At 34.9% G+C, this 19,831-nt stretch overlaps 2 protein-coding genes across 8 annotated transcripts in view; one reads left to right on the top strand and one right to left on the bottom strand.

Moving 5' to 3' along the window:
* Positions 1 to 19,831, top strand: part of COG5 (component of oligomeric golgi complex 5) — a 344,840-nt gene that overhangs the window by 89,406 nt on the left and 235,603 nt on the right. The window lies entirely within an intron of this gene.
* On the bottom strand, positions 372 to 7,876 carry GPR22 (G protein-coupled receptor 22). The gene is made up of 3 exons (XM_008532220.2): positions 7,408 to 7,876; positions 5,546 to 6,486; positions 372 to 3,815 (listed from the first exon to the last, which is right to left on the bottom strand). Exon 3 carries the CDS (start codon positions 3,788 to 3,790, stop codon positions 2,489 to 2,491), a length of 1,302 nt encoding a protein of 433 aa, XP_008530442.1. The 5' UTR covers positions 3,791 to 3,815; positions 5,546 to 6,486; positions 7,408 to 7,876; the 3' UTR covers positions 372 to 2,488.

Genomic DNA, 19,831 nt, shown 5'->3' with positions numbered 1-19,831 from the left:
AGTGAAAAATTTACATGTTATGGTGGGGGTCATCATGAGGAAAAAAAATATTTTACCTTTTCGTAGAACAAGCACTTAATAAAGAAAACTTGTCTGAGCTTCTCATTCTCTCGTTTAAGCTGAAGTCAGTAATTGCAAACATTTGTGACTTGTTTTTAAAAGCTGAACTTTTAACATAAATATTATTCTGGTTTACATATTATATACTATTTAACTTGTTAAAAAGCTGTTAGAAGTTCTCTAGGAATTTTCTTTGTTGCAAATCAGTGGGTGCATTTTTGTATGAAAGATCATTACAGGTAGGCAAAAATGTTTGTTAATTGTCTGTTCCAGTGTCAACTGTAGAAATAATAACAGTTTAGAGGGCAACATTACAATACTTGCCTTTTATTTCTTATTTTGCTAGATTTCTTATTACAGAGAAGAAGAGGACATGAAAACAGTTATAGGCAAATATATTAGAAAACTTTTTTAACTGAGTTCTTTGGCATGCTTTATAAACTTGAAGATTAAAAATATTTAAAACACAAAAGGTTTTCTCTTAATATGAAAACTCTAAAAATAGTCTAATTTTTATTAGGTTATAAAACTAAATATTAAAATTTTAATTCATGCTCAGGAGTTCAAGTAAAAATTAGTTTTTAAAAAAAATTTAATGAATATGTTAGGAGATATTTTGTGCCAAATATATTTATTGAATGAAAAATTTTTTAATATCTTTATGAAGTCTTAATTTCTCTTCAGGATTTCAAAGAATGTCTTACTTGCTTATGGCACATTTTGTCAGATTGAAGCATTCCTTTAATTCCATAAAAGAGTGGAAAGTAAGACAGAAGGAAACTGTGCCTTTGCCAAGATTTGATCTTATGTTAATATTGTTATCAGAAATAAACCAGTATTAAATTTGCCATGTAACCTCAGTGAATTCAAGCTATTGCGTGGTGCTCCTTTCCCCAAGGATTAGTGTATTCGGTAAACTAGATTGGATGAATCTCATTTATTTATGTAAAAGTGTTATATTATTGAATTATTAGACATAAAAATTTTTTTTACTTAAAAAGGAGTTGCTACTTGATTTAGTGAATATAGTATTAAAAAAAGAAAAAAATTGTCCAGCTAACCAATTATAAGGTAGTATTTGCCTACTTTAAATAACTTATTGCTATTTTTCTGAATCAGTGATAATTAGCACTCATTGATAGATTACTAGATTGTAACAATAGGAAAATATTTGGTATGAGATTCTCAAACGTGATATCTATAGTTAGGATTAGTAATTTCATAGTTTTTGAACATGAATTGAGGATTGGACACAAAATGCTTAAATTAAAGTGGTGTAAAGTAATTGATAAGATTTATTGCCATTTTAATGATTTTCAGAGTGGAAGTAGAACTAAGTTTTGAAACATTTGGAAGCTATTATGATAGTGCAGGAGCATTGTGCAAACTGTATTTCCCTAAAGTTGCTGTGCATTTTAGATATGTGTTTGGCTAGAAATAGTTGGCTTTGTTAAGCTTTTCTACAGTGATGTAAAGTCTTTATTTTCTTCCTTGTATTCAGATTTTAATAGTTAACTTCTGTTATACAAAAAGTCCAGCTTAAATAAAGTTAGCAAGTCAGTTTATTTTAATGCACTGGTTTGTACCAGTTTACAGTGTTAACCCAGAGCCTTTGGTTTAGACTCAAGCAAAGTGAGGAGGGAAGAAAGAGGCTGGTGCTTTAGTTCTCTTCCCTCCTTTTATTGTCAGTTCATTTGTATATTATAGGCAAAGTGCCCTTGATCTTAGAAAATCAATCTCTTTTTCATAATAAACTAGAATTTCAAAGTTGCCTTATCTTGGTGTGCATATACAGAGTTGTTTGTTCTTTTGGTTCCTGAATTTTAAAATCCTGATAAATCCTACAGTTTTCTACATTCAAAAAGTATAAAGATTCATACATAGTTCACTATTTCTGATGCATCAAATATTATAGCAATTAGACTATGCTAGAAAACGTAATATAGTGGTACAGAAAATCCTAGACTGTTTTGATTGTTTGGAGCCCGTAATTTTGGTTCCTGTCAAAATGCTATTCCAGTTGTCATCATATAAATATATCCATAGTTTGTGGCTTAGAAACAATACACTTTATAAAAAAATCAAAAGCAAGGATAACTGTGTCAGTTACATTTTAAAGTTATACACTGTTTTAAGGCTATGTATTTATTCTTTAGAAAATATGACTTACATGAATATCTTCTGATGGACATAATATTGACAAAATATACATATGATATTAACTTTAACAAACTGCCATGCAACAAATACATTAAGTAATGAAGAAATTGAATATATATGACCTAATCTAATCTTGACATTTACATTGAAAATTTACAACATAACCAATACTTAAAATGTTTTTTCTCATATTTGGCAGTAATTTTATTTTTTACAATTTAAATTTAAAACTTTTGAAGGTGAGTTTGGGTGAAACTTAGACCTTTTCCTAGTCTGTGACAACCTGAGGTACTAAACATTTTTCTCTTATTTCACTATCTTCAAAGGTAATTTTTCTGTTTCTTTTAGGATCTATCCAAGAGTTGTGTATTACAGCATTATTAGGCATTGGATCAGCTTCCACTATGGAAACAACTCGTTTTTTCATTTTACTTTTCAAGACCTTTTGAAATTTTTGTCTAGTGAATGCATATAATAGAGGGTGAAATATAGTTGTCCCATAACCCATGACTAGAAAACACAACCTTAATTTTACTAAGAGGTCACTTGGGCCTAAACATAAAATGGTGGTATTTAAAACAGAAATTGGTGTCCAGCAGAGAAGAAATGTAGAAATAATCAATAAAGACATTCTGAAGACTCTTTTTTGCCTTTCTCGTCGTTCACGGTGTCGTTTCACAGCTCGCCGGAGGGCAATTATTACAGAGACTGAAGTTCTTACGCCAAAGACTACGTTTCTCCCACCACTGCTTTGTGACATGTCTGTAGTCTCATGTTGCGTGGTTAGAGAAATTGTCTTTTTCTTTCTTGCTTTCTTCTTCTGCCCTGTTGAAAATCTTGTGCCTATTCGAATATTAAGAGCCTGAAGTATTTTGGAGTATGTGATTAACATTACTATGACAGTGAAAAAGAATATTGGGATCTGTACTAGCAGATGATAATACATTCCCAGTTCAGTGTAGTATTCATTTGTACTGACACACAAAAGTGTCTTGTTCTCCCATGTATTACCACTTTGAAGACTGAAAAAATTTACCTCAATAAAGGGAATGAGGAAAGAGAAAAATGAAAAAATCCAAATGGATATCATTAACATTACAGCTCTGCCCATTGTCAGAATTCGGTTTGCAGGTTTTACAGAGATGTCATATCTGTCCAAAGTGATAGCAAAGACGTTGATTGCTGTTGAGACACTTGCAAAAGATACACAGGCCTCATGGAAACAGCAGATGAGAGCAGTGTTACTCTCCAGTGAAAGCAGAAGGATAACTATAGTTAGAGGAATGCATCCCACACAAATTATTACATCAAGGACGTGAAGATTCATTGTAATAATGTTACTGACAGAGTTGATTAAGTTGGATTTCATGCAGTAAAGTACCAATACGGTGAGGTTGCTGCCAAGTCCCAACACAATTTCTAACATGAGAAATCCGGTGAGAGACACTTGAAAGCTTAATGGATATGATAGTGGTTGGTACATATTGGTGTTGATGTCATCAATGTCATCTCGCACTGTAATGTTAGATTCAGACTGCATGTTGATTTCCAGAATGGGAGAAAAACACATTCTTTTGGAGCAGTTGGTTTTTTCCCTAGAAAGTGAAATAGAATAAACTATTTGATATTTGGCAATTTAAATGACGTATAAAACATGTGTTCTTTGCAAAAATCTTTTAGTTGTGTACTTAGTTAATTTTTAAGTTTGTGAACTATTAATGGAAAATGTAGAATTAGAAAACATCAAGCTTGCATTGTTTTGATGTCAGAGGAAATTAGCTTCTCCCATTGAAGATAACTATATAGGCATTACTCCTATATAGTTCAGAATTATTTAATATACTAAAAAGGCTTTCTTCATCTGGCTTTTTCAAGCTTATTTTTTGAGATACAGTATATTTTTTGTATAGTAAAACTACCATGCAAAACTAATTTTAGCCCAATGTTTTAAGATTTCGTTTTAAATTGTTGTGAGTAGGTGGGAAATAAATGCTATTTTAATTTGTTCTAGCATAATTAGTGTAGGTGTAATTATTCCCCTGAGATTTCAAATGAACAGGACAGGGGATCATTTAGATTGATAAATAGCAGAGAGCATTAGTTTGTTTTAAATCATTTTGTCCATGTTCTTGATCAAATTCATATTTAGAAGTCAACAGTGTGCTTGGGGATATTTGGAGTTATTTCCCACAGAAGTAGACAAATGATAAATATTTCATATTTTGCAGTGAAAATGCTCAGTGAACTTTAAAATGAGCAAACTTATGTTATAAAAACTAGAAGAAAAAGACATTCTGTTAAAGTAATGGCTTGGTAAAAGAGCACTGATCACTCCTATGAATGATTTATTTTGTGACCACACCCTCTCATAGCTTATGGAAGGAGAAAATTGAAATTTAGTATCATTAAGAAATAGCCATTTTTGAAGTGATTTGTAATAATATATCAGTTTGTTTTATTTGATTAAACAATTTTTTGTAAAAAATGAAATTTTAGGGAAAAGGAGTATCTGAAGCCCATTTTCTGAGGAATCTTAAAGTTACACATTCCTTGTGAAACCTTTTGTATAAATCACCCAGTGTATATAAATCTGAGGAAAATTAAAAAAAAAAAAACTCTTACTAATTCATGCAAATCTATATTTTAATATAGAGAGGCTTAGAGTAATTTATAAAAATAATGTCTGATTTTCTGGGCTAAAATGTCAGTAATCAGTATATTCAGTTAAAATAAAAAAATCATACAACCAACTATATTTCACATTTCAAGTACAGCATTTTGACTGCAAAGTCATAATCAAACATAAATTATAAAAGCTAGTAATTTTCAGAGTTCATGTTAACCTATCACTTGATGTAATCTTTGACAAGTTTTAGAATACAATTTTATTTATGCATATTATTTTAAGGGTAATAGTTCAGAAACACAAATGATAACATTATTAATGTCTTTTGAACTTGGCATAAAATATTACTACAGGCATATACTCGAGTAAGTGAAGGTCTTATCTAAGATTGAAATCCTATAAAAATGCAAAATTTTCAATGTGCCAGATTTGCTGAACTGACAGATAAAACCTCAGGTCTTTATCACATCGGTTAGGTTTATAATTAAATAAAGCAGAAATGTCAAGTGAGACGATAATTAAGAAAAATGCCTCTCCTCTAGAGCTGGATCCTTTTCTTTCATAAGTGTTAAGCAGTGTGGGGGGGGCATGCATCTTCTGACCTACCTGTTTGCTGTGCCTTATGGGCCTTTTGGCTTACTCTAGTTTTTCACAAACTGATACATGATGTCATTGACAAATTTTGACATGAATTTTTACCTGACAACAGTGAAGTAGCTGTGTTTTATTTCATGTCCTGTAGGAATTCTTTCAATTTCTCTCCAATACTTCAACTGTATGAATTGTGAGATTTAGTTGGCTGATGGATTTCTAAAGACCAGTACAAAGTATTTGTGTTTGTTTTGCCTTAAAAAGTCACAACCGAGAGAAACTTCCGCAAATGATAGGAATCGTTTCCCTTTGAGGGAATATATGATGGTGTCTCTTTATTTTCCAGAACATGTGAAAACAAAAAGGCAACATAAGGTTTCTAGCTTCTAAAATGTGTTTAGACATCCTTTTGTTACAAATGTAAGTCTGTTTCTATAGCAGTCCTCATTATTTTGAAATGATTTCTTGATCACATAACTTGCTTTATATTGTAAGTCCGGTTCACGTTCTTTTGATAAAAACCATCTGCTGTTTAATCTGGTTTGTTTTCATTAGAACAGGATACATAATTGGTCATAATACTCAGATGGAAAAATCCTTTAGTAATATCAATTGGTATGAATATCTGATTATTTAGTGCAGAAAATACTTGCTAAAGCTTCATTTAGCTTGCTGATACGTTTGGCATTCCCCTTTTGGCAGTCCTTGTTTCATTGTTTCTTCAAGAATCAGTAGCTCCACGATTCTGGTGTGTTAAAGTATCAACTCCCCCATTAGAAATGCTCACCATTTTGTATTCAGGCTTTTACAGTTATATTGTTCTTCTTTTTGTGGCTATTTTATATAGCATCTCTTAGGATGATTACTGTCGATGTGTTATATCCCAGTGGTAATGTAGACTGTATTCTCTGGTTTTAACTCCTTAGTGTCTTAAAATCATGTGTTACAAGAATATCCTGCAGTTTGTGGTTCAGACGGCTGGGGAGATGCTTGCTCAGATGCATTCTTCACATTGTCAGTTGTAAATACTGAATTAGCTGCTGTGGGCCCTTGTGAAAAAGAAAAAAATGGTTAAGAATGGGGTTCCTAATAATTTCCAATTAATCGAAAGTTACTTTTGTTTATTTTAACACCATGCACAGCAAGCAAACTGTACTATTAGAACCACAGCTTATGTATAAATTTAAGGGTTTCTTTAAATAAAATATTCTCTTTCCCAACAAAAATTGTAAATATTATGTTATTTAATAAAGAGTTAACATTACAAATAGAATCCTGAAAGAAAAGCTGCGTTTTTTAAACTAATTTCTGCTCTCATTTTAGAAGCTAGCCTGTATTTTCAGAGATTATGAGCAATTAGCATACACTAAACATAGTGTCATGCCCTCTTTAAATAAATTTAGCAATATTTCCTGCTGTAAAATATTGTAGCTTGCTTATTAGCACATGGTTTGAATTTCAGCTGATTAAAACAGATTCCATGATAAGATGTGAATTTCCATAGATGTTCATGTACTTGAAATGTAGAGGGTAATGCAAAATGTAACTGCAAATTAAGTAATTTTCAATGAACATGCACGGTAATAAACTTAACCTAAAATTGAGTAATAAATAATAGCTAAATTATAAACCTGGTTCTTTTAAGAAATATAAGCATTTTTTCAACACTTGAGAAAAACTGTGCTGATGACATTAAGAATATTTAGTATGTCCAAAGTGACTTAAAAGCTGATGTCTTCATAGTGAAGCCACAAAGAATATTCTTTGTATTTAACATCACAGCCTAAAAAATTAAATTTAAAGTATATCATGACTTAAAAGAAATAGATCTAAAAAACCCCACATGTTTAGCAATAGGTAGAATTAAGCAAATAAACTCTTAAAATTTAGGCTGAAATTTTTCAAAGTAATTTTACCCCACTATACAGGTTCAAAAGCATCTGTATACTATAATAAGGAACACATCTTACCTCCGCTAAAGATTTGATAAATTCTTGATGTAGTTGAAGCGTTTCCAGTTTTGATTGATTCATTTTGTTCACTTGTTAGTAGAGGACCGGGGGAAGAGGGTCATAAACATCTCTTCGGAAAAGACCTTAATGAAAATATGTGTCTGTACTGTGCCATTGTTTCAGCAGTCCTGCTAATGTATGGAACCTGGAGTGCTGCTTAGAGCCTGCTGCAGTCTCTCACTCTTCCTACTGGGCAATCAATAAGAATTTGAAAATACGTAATGAAAGTAATTTAACATACTGAAGGCTTCTTGTCTCCAGAGACAACGTTTAGATTCAGTCTTTCGAAAAAGGAACGGCACTGCTTTTCAGAGGAAAGTCTGTTCTGGGCAGCTTTTGCAGAATGACAGCCTACCTTGTGGCTTCTCTCCACTGCAGAGAGATGCAGTGCATTCACTAATTTTGATTGGTCAGTTGTATTGGGCTTAAACTGTGCTTCATATGTATAGCAGGGATTTTTCCCCTCACTGTTTTATATAAGGGTGCTTTTTAAAAAGGCTATATTTATAAGCGGTTGTATGTTGCTCTTAAATAGAATAGGAGTACATTAGTCTTTTAAAAATGTGTTTTCTATTCTGGTTTGTTGTTCACTTATGCCAAACATTAAAAAATGCAGGGAGGTGGAGGGGGAGCAAGAAAAAATTACATAGTAAAAAGTATATATTCTTTTTAAAGCCTGGATAATTGCACTTGAGAATATTTTAGTTGTATATATGTTTTTGATTGAGAGTCTTTGTTCTACAAATAGAAAGCCACTGCATCTTTACTGTGAACCACATTGAATTTCAACTAGTTTGTTTGTATTCAAGTCATCTTCTCTGTGTATTCCAAATGGTCGTGAACAACTCAAGGTGTTAAACACTGTTAAAAGTGCAGTATTCATTCATTCAAAATATTAATCAGATTGATGTAAGGTGGTTATACCCTAAAATATTTTTTTAAAATTCCATTGCTATTAGCATAGTCTCAGTGTGTAAAGATTTAATCATATGCATTACGAGATTACTACTCAGTCTTCACCTTTGGTAACCTTTGTATTCAGTAGGTATATACTGACCATTTGCCATAATATTTTATTTAAACTGGCTATTTCTGTTTTTAACTTGGGCATTTTTAATGAAGTGCCTTCCCTAGGTATTATATGTAGCTATGTGCTCATGTTATTGGGTAAATATATTGGTAAAGGAAAAAGGAAGTTAGTTACATGTCTTCATAAGTTATAAAGCTAAATAATGTTTAGATATGCTGTTGAAAGAATGAAAACAATGGTATAAGTATTTAACTTAAAGTATTACTTTAAAATGAAATTTCTGTTAACTTACCTATAAATACTTTTGTATTCTCAATATTGAGAATTTTTTAGACTTCAGTATATAAAGTGGCTGGATTCTATATCTGTTGACAAAATAGAAGACATTGCAAATGCCTGAATTACTAGCATATTGATCATTACATATTTCCATTATTTTAGGAATATTGGTGATCTTCATTTTTTAAAATGTATGCTAAGTTTATAATTTGTAATTGGAACTATTCTTTTATAATTTTTAAAAGCAGTATAATTTTTATAATTTTCTGCTGGTAGTGTTAAACTTCATGGGGGGCAGCTGAGTAGTATATGAGTTTTGAATTGCGTTTTTTCAAGTTGAGAGTAATGTGGTGGAAAATTTTGTTGTGAATTTCTAAAATGTTCTGCACAGCTTTGGGTTGCGAGGCTTTGGTGATGCTAAGAATTATAATGTTATGATACTTTTCATGCATTTTAAAAGTTTGAGCAGAGGATCTTGTTAGAATGCCAGCCATGTTGAAAGATAGCACTGGCGCACACACACATACACACACACACAGAGTGTTATTTTAAGCTTAAAACTAAAACCAGAGAAAAGATATTAGTGTCAATTGAAACTTGTGGTGGGAACAAGAAATTATTGACATACTGAAGTACATACAGTGCTTTTCTGCCAGAGTTCAACTGTTGGCTTATATTTCTCTTCAAAATATCCCCATGAAGTAGAGGAAACGAAGGCACAGAGAAGTTTAATGACTTGAAAAAGTCCAGGAAAGTTAGTAGCAGAGCCAGGGTTAGAGCTCTGCAACCCGCCTCTACCTGTGGTTGGCCCCTCTCTCTTTGGAAAATTCTAAAGGTACTTGGGACTTAGAATTGAATGATTTGGGTTCAGTTAGTATTTATTAGTTATAGGACTTTTGGCAAGTCAAGCATACTCTGGGTCACATTATAGCTTTAATTCTTTTTGTGAAGTATGTTTCTGTGCTTTGTTTAACTCTCTGTGAAACAGTATTTCCAAGTTATTTTCAGATTATTCTGAAAAAACCAATGCTGGGATGTCTGTAAGAAATAATGACAGCAAACGCTCAGGTCTGGACCTTCCTCTTTATTCCCTGTGCAAATGACTTGTGGTTAAGGATACGTAAAATATTGCAAACAACAATTATTTTTTATTGCATACAATGCTTAATATAGTTTTCTTTTTAAAAACCACAGATTGGTTTAGTGATTACAAGGTTCTCTGATTTCTTAGCAGAATAATCCTAACTTCCTTTGTTTTTCACAAAGATGAAAATATCTAAACCACTGGATTGAGAAACAGATTATATTATTTTCATGCAAAAAAAATATCAAATTACATATTCCAGAATTCACCAAGATTCTTATTTCCATAGTAACAGATTTTCACACTTGAGCATTTAGTACATTTTGTATTCACATAGGATACTAATTTTGAAAAATGCTACAATTGGTGATTTAAAACCAAATTTTGTATGTTATAAAATAATTTTGTAGATTAATTAGTCAATAACCTAGGAAAGCAGTTTAACTTTTCTAATGATAACTAAGCAACAGATACGGATCTAACCCACAAATATCTTTATCAAAATCTTTTTTCACAAGTTGTGGGTTTTTCTTTTTAGTTACAAATGTTTTGATTGCATAGGAATTTTAATTCCTAAAATTTCTGATATGGGAGCTTTGATTTTTAATTTTGTGCATCTGCTTTCTTAAGTGAGAGAGTACTGTTCACATTTACATTGTGCTGCTCACATCAGATCTTCTTCTCCCGTTTATGTCTAGTTCTGATGCTACATTTCTGATGATTGTGAGTTTGTAGGTAAAAAAAATTCAACTTTGTTAAATATTGGAATTAACCACGACTGAAAGTGCTTTGAAACTGTTTGCAAAGTAGATCTGCAAAAGCAATTTCTAATTGCTGAAAAATCACCTTTTAAATTGTGTTGCTTCAAGGGTGCTTCTTTAATGAATACTTAACATAGCTACCTCTCAACTCTTTCTGATACTGGAGCCAGAGGAAGAAAGGATATTTCGTTTTAAAGCCAATTCAGAAATTTCATTTGGCTTCTCAACTTTATATTTCTTTCACAACAAATGTTTTACCAGAAAAATAGAGATGGACCATCTGCTGAAACTTCCATCACTTGGGGGAGTAGCTAAGGTAGTACAGAGTCAACAACATTGGTGATTCATTATCTGTATAAGCAAATAATTGGAACTTGGTTATAATTGGATAAAGTACATACATCAGAATTATATACTATTAGCAGAAAAACTCCTCAAAGCATTCTTCCTCATCCTCTGCCTCACCTAAGTTAGGCGTTTAAAATTTTTTACTTTTATTTTTCACACTATGTATTTGGAAGTCGTTTGGCAGCATCATATATATTACATTATATATTTATATATATAATGTAATATATATATAATATTTCTTTCCGTTTTCTCATCCAAACCCAGATTTTGGACCCTGTGACTATTACTACTTTTAATGTTTGTTGTCCTACTGTTGGCATGTTGTCTTTGGGGCCTTGTCCAAATTATTACCATCCCTGCCGCCCAATGTTTTGGCTGTTTTGACTGCTTTATTTCCCTCTTTGTATCCTTAAAGATTATGGATTTGGTTAATATTTTCCTCTAATATTTCTATCAAAGAATTATGTCATATTTGTACTTTTTTTCACAATCGTTTCTCTTTTTTCCTGTTGCTTCATTTTCTTTTCATAATTCTCCTATTGTAGGTTATTACACAGAATAAAATTGATTTCTGTGTCCTCAAATCAAGTCAATTGAAGAACTAGGTTGTATATTTAACAAAGCTGTGGTAAATCCTCTTTTCTGTGCTGTCATGAATTGTGTGTTCTGGTGGGAGATGTAGCTGAATGGCTGTCTATGAACTAGTAGTGTATTACTGAAACTAGTTAGACACATAATGGTTTTGTAAGAAGGCTGCCATTCTTTGTGTGTAGAGCCAGAGAATGGGAGAGTTCCACTATAGACTCAGTAATTTCCATGGTACTACTTGGAGCATCCATTTGGGAAAATGGATGCATTTTAAGAGTTTGTTAATAATAGTTAAAGGCTGTACTCACTGATGACTTTGTGCTAGTAAAATAAAGCAGTCTATCTCCAGTCACTGCTACCTTCTGGTCCCCATTTAAGGGTAGTACTGTCCACACAGAGTCCTGCTGTGCTTTTATCGATCTTGCAGAGGATTTATGGATCAATTTGGGGAGAATTTGACATCTTAACAATATTGAGTCTTCCAATTTATGGACATGGTGTCTCTCTCATTTTTAGGTCTTTGACTTATCAGTGTTTTGTAATATTTAACTTGTAGATCCTGCACGTGTTTTGTTAGATTTGTGCCTCATTATTTCATTATGTCATTGTTTTAGTGCTATTGATGTAGCATGTAATTTTTTAAAACAGAATTCCAATTGTTTATTTTTCACGTATAGAAATACAATTGTTTTTTGTGTATTGACCTCAAGTCCTACAGCTTTACTAAACTCATATATTAGTCCTGTGAATTTTTTTGTGAATTCCATGGTATTTTCTATATAGACGATTAGTGTTGTCTGCAAATGGAGACAGGTTACTTCTTGAAGTATGTGTGATTTTTACTTCTTCTCTTGCCTTCTTGTCCTGCCTAGGACCTCTGGTATTAGATTGTCAGGAGTGCGTTGTGAGAAGCAAGCTGCCACGGGACCTGAGCATCCTGAATGTCCTTGGGCATGCTGGGTATTGCTGGGTATGCCAGGGAGGCAAACACCGGACTGCTCTTTACCCAGTCCCTTTCTCTGGGTTATGTTTGAAGGTAGCAACCTTGAGGGATGCAATAATAACTCCCCAGACAAAGAGCAGACTTGATTCTGCTTGCTATGAAAATAGTAAATTTTCCGAGCTCAGTGTTCCTTGGCCTTGACGCAAACCACTATATACAGAGTGTCCCCCAGGCCCCTCTGCCAGGGCGACTCGGAGGGGAGGGCGAACTGTCACTGACACGATCCTCATACTGCTTGCTCTGTCAAGAGTAATAAAGTCCTTTGCCTCTGACTCAGGCATCCTGTGACTTCTGCCAGCATCCGTAACAGAAACAGCCTAGCTTCGTAGCTTACAAGTAGGGTAAAATCCTAGACCTTGCACAGTTTTTGACAATTTTGGCAAAGGACGTAGTGTTGACAGAAACATGGCTTCATGCAAGAGAAAAGAAAATGGCCCTTATGGGCCAGTTTAGGGGATATGAGCTCCAGTAGCAAATGCTCTTGTTGAAGTGATGGGCTAGAAGATCCCCGAATGACTTACCTGTTAATTAGTTTTTAGAGGCTGAGCAGTGAGAGGTAGAATTAAATGAAGCTGTGCGAATGGTGCTTTGCTTGTTGCTCACTCTCTAGGCTGGAGGAGGAAAGAATGTTATTACATCAATGAGGCAGCAAGCATCTGGGCCCGAGGCAAAAGGCAGTATGGCTGTAGCTGCTGAATCAAAGGCTCCCCAGAGCTGAAATAAAAGGTGTCGGCAACGAGGATACAGAGCTTTTTGTTTTGTTTTGTTTTTATTGAGGTAACATTGGTTTATAACATTATATAAATTTCAGGTATACATCATTATATTTCGACTCCTGGATGGACTTCACAGAAGCTTTGTGTAGGATGCAGAGCTTTGGGTAGACTGAATACATTCTAAGTTCATTTGTTGAGTCCAAGTAGGCAGACACTTGAAATTGAATATAAATGCAAAGTCTTGCTTATCGGTGCAGAGCTACTCTTTCCCTCTGTGCCCTCTAACTCCTCTCTTCCCCTCTGCTCTAACCTCGGCTGCTTAAGATAAAAGCCAAGTGTGGATGGGAACCACAAGGAGGGGGAGGAATTCAGACTTTACAGTTCTGTTAGATATACAGCTCAGTGCAGCAAGGGAGGCTGAAGGCACTGAGGACGGCAGGGTGGAGCTCTAGCAGCGTGCACAAAGGCAAATTAAGAGCCCGTCATCGGCCCAGGCACTTGCAGGAGCTCAGAGGTACGGAGGAGGAAGCTACCCCCCCCACCCCCCCACCCCCACCCCCCAGACCCTGGGCTTAGGAGCCAAGCAGCAGAAAAGCCTCCCACCACCGCAGCCCTCCTGAGCAGGCTGGCCTCCCCCACTGCCCTGTATGCCCCGTGCCCCTGGTCAGAGAATCCTGTAGTCTCCTGGCAGCTCTGGCTATAGTCCCTTTAGTGTGTGTGTTCAATTTCTTGGTCTGTGTTCCTGCAGGGAGGAAACTACTCAGAGTCAAGAAAAGCTAAAGTGTGGGTGGAGCCTCTGGGCCTATTCAGTGTACTTTTCTGACTTCCTCTGGCAAATGTATATTTGGTATTGACGTTTTTTACGTGCTTATACTGTGAATGCTTCTAAGTTCACAGGAGATTCTTCCATTCCTGGGCTGCCGCATGTCCCCTCCCTGGCTGATCTAGCATGATGTATCATCCCAGGAGGAAAGAACAGAAAACCAAAGCTTTAGTTAAAGGCTTCGTGGCTGTTAAAGTGCTCAGGCCATTTCTTAGTACAGCAGTGCCACCTGCCTGACCTAGCTACCAAGTGCACCTCTTTTGAAAAGGCCTGCTGCTAAGGTCTTATTAAAATGAAACACCTGACCCATAGATGCCTTGGGACTCTCTGGCCCAATATCACCATTTTGGGGTAGGTTAAACTCAGACTCGATGGCTAACAAGGAAAGGCTTCATTGATCAAATGAAAATGGTTTGTCCAGGGGTGCAGCCAGCCTGGCCTTTGTGTCATCTTGGTTTTGCATGAAGAGGTGGAAGCAACCCCTTTTGGGGAAGACCTTGCCTCTCACTACACCACCTAAGCAAGCCACTGGCTTAGTGGGGCCCTCGAGTCACAGAAGTTCCTGTAAATCCCTGGACCTGGTTCACTGATGGTGCAGCCAAAGAAAAAGCTGTTGAACATCAGTGCCAGCTGTAGGAAACAGTGCATGTGACCACTCCACTCCATTCCCATAGCTCTGACCAGTACTCCCCTTGGTTAATGTTGTTATATTTTTACTGACCCTTGGGCCATTGCCAATAGACTAGGCTTCAGGTGTGCCACTTGGAAGATAGATTAAAAACATCTCTCTTTGGGGCTGCAAACTATGGAAACATTGTAGCTGCCAGTCAGAGAGTTTGGGTAGTCAAGCCTGTACTTCCCATATTGCTGCCTTTTCTGCCTGGATCCATTATTGTATTGGCTACAGCAACCTAACCACCATGATAGACTGGGCAGCCGCTGTGTCCGGGCTTTCAGGAAAGAGGACTTCCCCATGTCCCTCCCCTACTCCCGCGGGAGGACGAATTCCTTTTCCTCCCTTAGGGTATAGAGCTTTTTGCTGTTTCCTTCCCTGAGCTCTGGAGTGATAGGGTCCTTGCACTTCCCTCAGTGGTTTGAGCTCCCCCTCCCCCGTATTAGAGATAGGAGAAGGGGTTCAGGCTGGACTTCACGCCTTTCTGTCAGTGGCTGCTCTTCTCCTCTCCGAAGCCTGCACAAGCCTGCACCGTGAGCGATACTTTCTGAGGCCCCTCAGTCTGCGCCCAGTCTTTGTGCGTGTGCACCGTGTCATTTTTTGTGCGCGCCTGATGAGGTCTGTGAAGAAGAGCCTGTGAATGGGTGTGCCTTCCCTTTGTGTTTGTGGCCTCCATGGGTTGTGTGTTTTCTTGCTAGCACACACTCAGCCTTTAGCAATTCATTAACAGTTTAGCAGAATTGTTCTTGCTGGGATTGAGTACTGTCTTCCCGTGGTGCTCAAGTCCTCCATGTCCTTCAAGACACTGGCCTTTCCTTAGAGTTTGGGTTGGTTGGTGGCCCTGTAACCTCAGCTCTCCTGGCAGCTATTTACCATGATAATAGATTAATTTCATGACCCCACTTGTTCATGGTGGATTGCCCTTTTAGATATTGCCTGATTTTATTTGCAATTATTTTGGTAAAGTCTTTTGCTTATATGTTTGTGAGGGATATTGGTCTGTCATTTTCTTTTATTATGTTTTTGTCGGGATTTGGGATCAGGATAATGTTAGAGTCGTAAAGTAAGTTGAAAATGTTTTATCTTCCTCTAGTTTAAAAAAGTTTGTGTAAAATCCATACTAGTCCTTCCTTAAATGTTTGATAGAATTCAATAGAGGAGACATTTGAGCCAGGAGGTGTTAGGTTGTTTAAAGGTTTTAATTATAAATTCAAATAATTTAATAGACAGTAGATTCAGATTTTCTATTTTTCCTGCATCTGTTTTGGTGATACATATCTCTCAAATAATTTGGTTATATGACTGAAATTACCAAATTTATTGGCATCAATTCGTTTTTAACATTTCCTTGTTATATTTTATTATCGGTAAGATAGGTATTGGTATCTTCTCTTTCATTACTGATTTTGGAAATTTGTGTCTTCTTTTTTTCTTGGTCAGTTTGCCTAGAAGTTTATCAGATTTACTAATCTTTTCAAATAACCAGCTTTTGGTTTCATCGTTCTTCGTGAGCAATGTTCTTATTTGTCTTTTTCTGTTATGTTGATTTATGCTCTTACCATTAGTATTCCTTTCTTCTACTACTTGGGTGAAAGTTTCTTTAATAGATTTTAATCTTTTTTTCCCCCTGATATGTGCTTAGTATGGCTTTACCTACATCCCATAAATTTGATTGCTTTATTTTATATCACTCAGTTCAGTATGTTCTTTAATTTCCCTTATATTTATTTGCCAACACATGGGTTATTTATAAGTATGTTTTTCAATTTCCAAATATTTGGCAATTTTTTTCAAATTTTTCTGTTATTGATTTCAAATTTAGTTTCATTATAGTCAGAGAATATACTTTGTACAATTTCAGTTTTTAAACATTTGTTTAGGCTTGTTTAATAGGCCAGAATATGGTCTATCTTGGTGAATGTTCCGTGTACTCTTGAAAATAATGTGTTTCTCTCCTATTGTTAGGTATAGTGTTCTATAAATGTCACGTAGGTCAAGCTAGTTGATAGTATTGTTCAAATTTTCTCTCACCTTACTGTTCCTCTGTTTAGTTGTTCCATTAGTTTTTTTGCTGAAGGTAACTTTTTTCTGAAAGAGAAGTTGTGAAGTTCTCAGTTGTAATTCTGGATTTGTCTATTTCCCTTTTCACTTCTTCCAGTTTTTGCATCATGTGTTTTTATTGGGTGCATGTACATTTAAGAGTGTCATGAAATATGTCTTTATCCCTAATAATACTCCTTGCTCTGATGTCTGCTTTGTCTGATATCAATATAGCTACTCCGGGTTTGTTTTAATATGGTTTATATCATATATATTTTCTCAATCTTGTACTTTTAACTCTTCTGTGTCTTTATTTTTAAGGTCTGTTTTCTGTAAATAGTAATAGTTTGTTTTTCCTTTTTTTCCATTGTGATTTTTGTCTTTTAATTGGAGTGCAGCGCATTTACATTTAGTATATTTTTTTATATGGTTAGGCTTAAGTCTTCCACTTGGCATTTGTTTTGTTTGTTCCATCTGTTCTTTGTTCATTTTTTCTTCCTTTTTTACCTTCTTTTGGGTAAATTTTTATTGTCCCATTTTTGCTATTTCAAACTATTCTTAGTAATGAATAAATAAAATTTAATAATCTATTGACTTACTAGGTGTATCTTTTAATTTTCTTATTTTAGTCGTTGTTTTAGGTATATGATATATGTGTTTAACTTATCATGGTCTACTTACAAGTAGTAGATCACATCATATATAATGTTAAGACTTTACTGTAATATCACTTCCTTTGGCCTTCATTCATCTTTTATGCTGTTTTTTCCCCAAAATGTTTACTTCTCCTTATGTTATAAACTTTATAATGCAGCATTACTGTTTTAGTTTTAAACAGCCACTGGTCTTTTAAATAAGTTTTAAAGATAAAAATGTTTTATATTTATGCATATATTTATAATTTCTGACACTTCATTTCTTTTTGGACATCAGACATTCTGGCACTATTTTCCTTCAATCTGAAGAACTTACTGTGACTTTTTTTGTAGTACAAGCTTGCTGGCAACAAATTCTTTCTGCTTTTGTCAAAAATATGTTCCTTGTCTCTCTATTTTTCACTTATTTTCACTTGCTATAGAGAACTGTATTGATTTTTTTTTCTTTTATCATTTAAAAAATATTTTGTTCTTTTTCTGGCATGCATAGTGTCTGACAAGACGTCTTTGATCATTCTTATCTTTATTCCTTTCTATGTAATGTGTCTTTTTTTCCTCTGGCCTCTTTTAAGGTTTTCTTTCATTGTTTCCGTAGTTTCATTATGATGTGTTTTGGTGTGGTTTCTTTGTGTTTACCTTTCTTTCTTGCTTGGGATTCACTTAAATATTTTTTCTGTCTCACATGTTTCCTCCTCTTCTGAGACTATGATAGCATGTATTTTATACTCTTGGCATTGTCGTTCATATCATTGAGACTCTCTTCGTTTGTTTTTTGTAGCTTTGGTTTGAATAGTTTGCTCTGGTTTCAGGTTCATCGATCTTTTCTTTTGTAGTGTCTGATGTGTTGAGCCCTTCCAGTGAATTTTTCGGTTAAAATACCGTGTTTTTCAGCTCTAGAAGTTTTATTTCATCAATTGTTTTTGTGTGTGTGTGAGGAAGATTTGCTCTGAGCTCACGTCTGTTGCCAATCTTCCACTTTCTTTTTGCTTGAGAAAGATTAGCCCTGAGCTAGCATCTGTGCTAATCTTCCTCTATTTTATGTGTGGGTCACCTCCATAGCATGGCTTGACCAGTGCTGTACATCTGCACCTGACATCTGAACCCACAAACTCAGGCCGCCGAAGTGGAGCATGCCAGACTTAACCACTTTGATCAATTGATCAATTTTTATGGTTTCAGTTTCTCTCTTCATTGTACTCATGTTTTTCTTTAAATCTATGGATATAGTTATAAGAGGTATTTTAAGATCTTTGTCTCTTAATTCCATCATCATTTTGCACATTTGTATTTCTAGTAATTTTTGCTTGGATACGGGCCATTGTGTTTGAACGCTGTTAAAGGATTTTGTTGTATTCCTTTAATGAATGTTGCGCTTTGTCAGGCAGTCAGGTTACTAGTGGATCAACTTGATCCTTTTGAGGTTTGTTTTTTCAGCTATATTCAGGCAGCTTTAAAGGAACCTTTACTGGAAGACTGGTTTATCCCTGCCATTAAGGTGTAATTCTTCATAAATCTATACAGAATGCTCCTGTGTTCGATGATATCTCTTCATTTTGCCTTTTCAAGCTGGAATATCATGCAGTATTCTCCCTGTGAGCCCTATGAGTTGATCAGTTTGCAGGCTTTCTGGTAGTTTTTTGCCTGGCCTCTTTGATTCTCACCATGTGCATTTACAACTTAATATTCCTTTGAAGACTCAAGAAGGTCTATCTAGAAATTTCTGAAACTTTCTCAGCCCACTTTTTTCTGTTATTTTGACTTGCTTCAGCTTCCAGCTGCCTCAGCCTTCCTTAATAACTCAAATATGTCCTTCTACTCATCTAGACCATTGCGTTCTGCTGGGATTCTCCCTGACTTTGTAGGGGAAAGTGTATCTAGGCACAAAGCTTGGATAATCATAAAGCTCCCTTCATTTGTTTACCAGGGACCAGTCTTGTACTTCCTGTTGTCCAGTATCTGAAAATAGTAGTTTCATAAATTTTGTCCAGTTTTCTAGTTGCTAGGGTAGGTCCAGTACCAATCACTTTGTTAGGATAGAAGTGGAAGTTTCAAATTTGTTTTAAAAACTAGTTATCGTGAAATTTTTCCACCAATTAATTATGAACTATCTTGTGGCAGTCCTTTTACTGCTGTCTTAATGTTATTAAAATCTGGGACTGTTTTACTTTTTTATGACTTATTTCTTATCTTAGAGTCTAATAAGTTCTGATAGTATTTTGTATCATGTAATTCAGTCTTTGCATTTAAACTATCTGCCCTGGACAATTTTCTTTCACAAGTGCTTCTATTATTTTTCCCTGTTTGAGAAAAAGATACTACTGGAGAAAAGATCATAACAGCTATATAGATTGATGCCTTTGCAAATTTATGTCATCTAA

This window comes from Equus przewalskii, chromosome 4, assembly GCF_037783145.1.
Source record: "Equus przewalskii isolate Varuska chromosome 4, EquPr2, whole genome shotgun sequence".
NCBI lineage: Eukaryota > Metazoa > Chordata > Mammalia > Perissodactyla > Equidae > Equus > Equus przewalskii.
This window is presented reverse-complemented; position numbering and strand designations above follow the sequence as displayed.

Coding starts and splice junctions, on each gene's coding strand:
- GPR22 (XM_008532220.2), bottom strand. CDS start 3,790: ATGTGTTTTTCTCCCATTCTGGAAATCAACATGCAGTCTGAATCTAAC.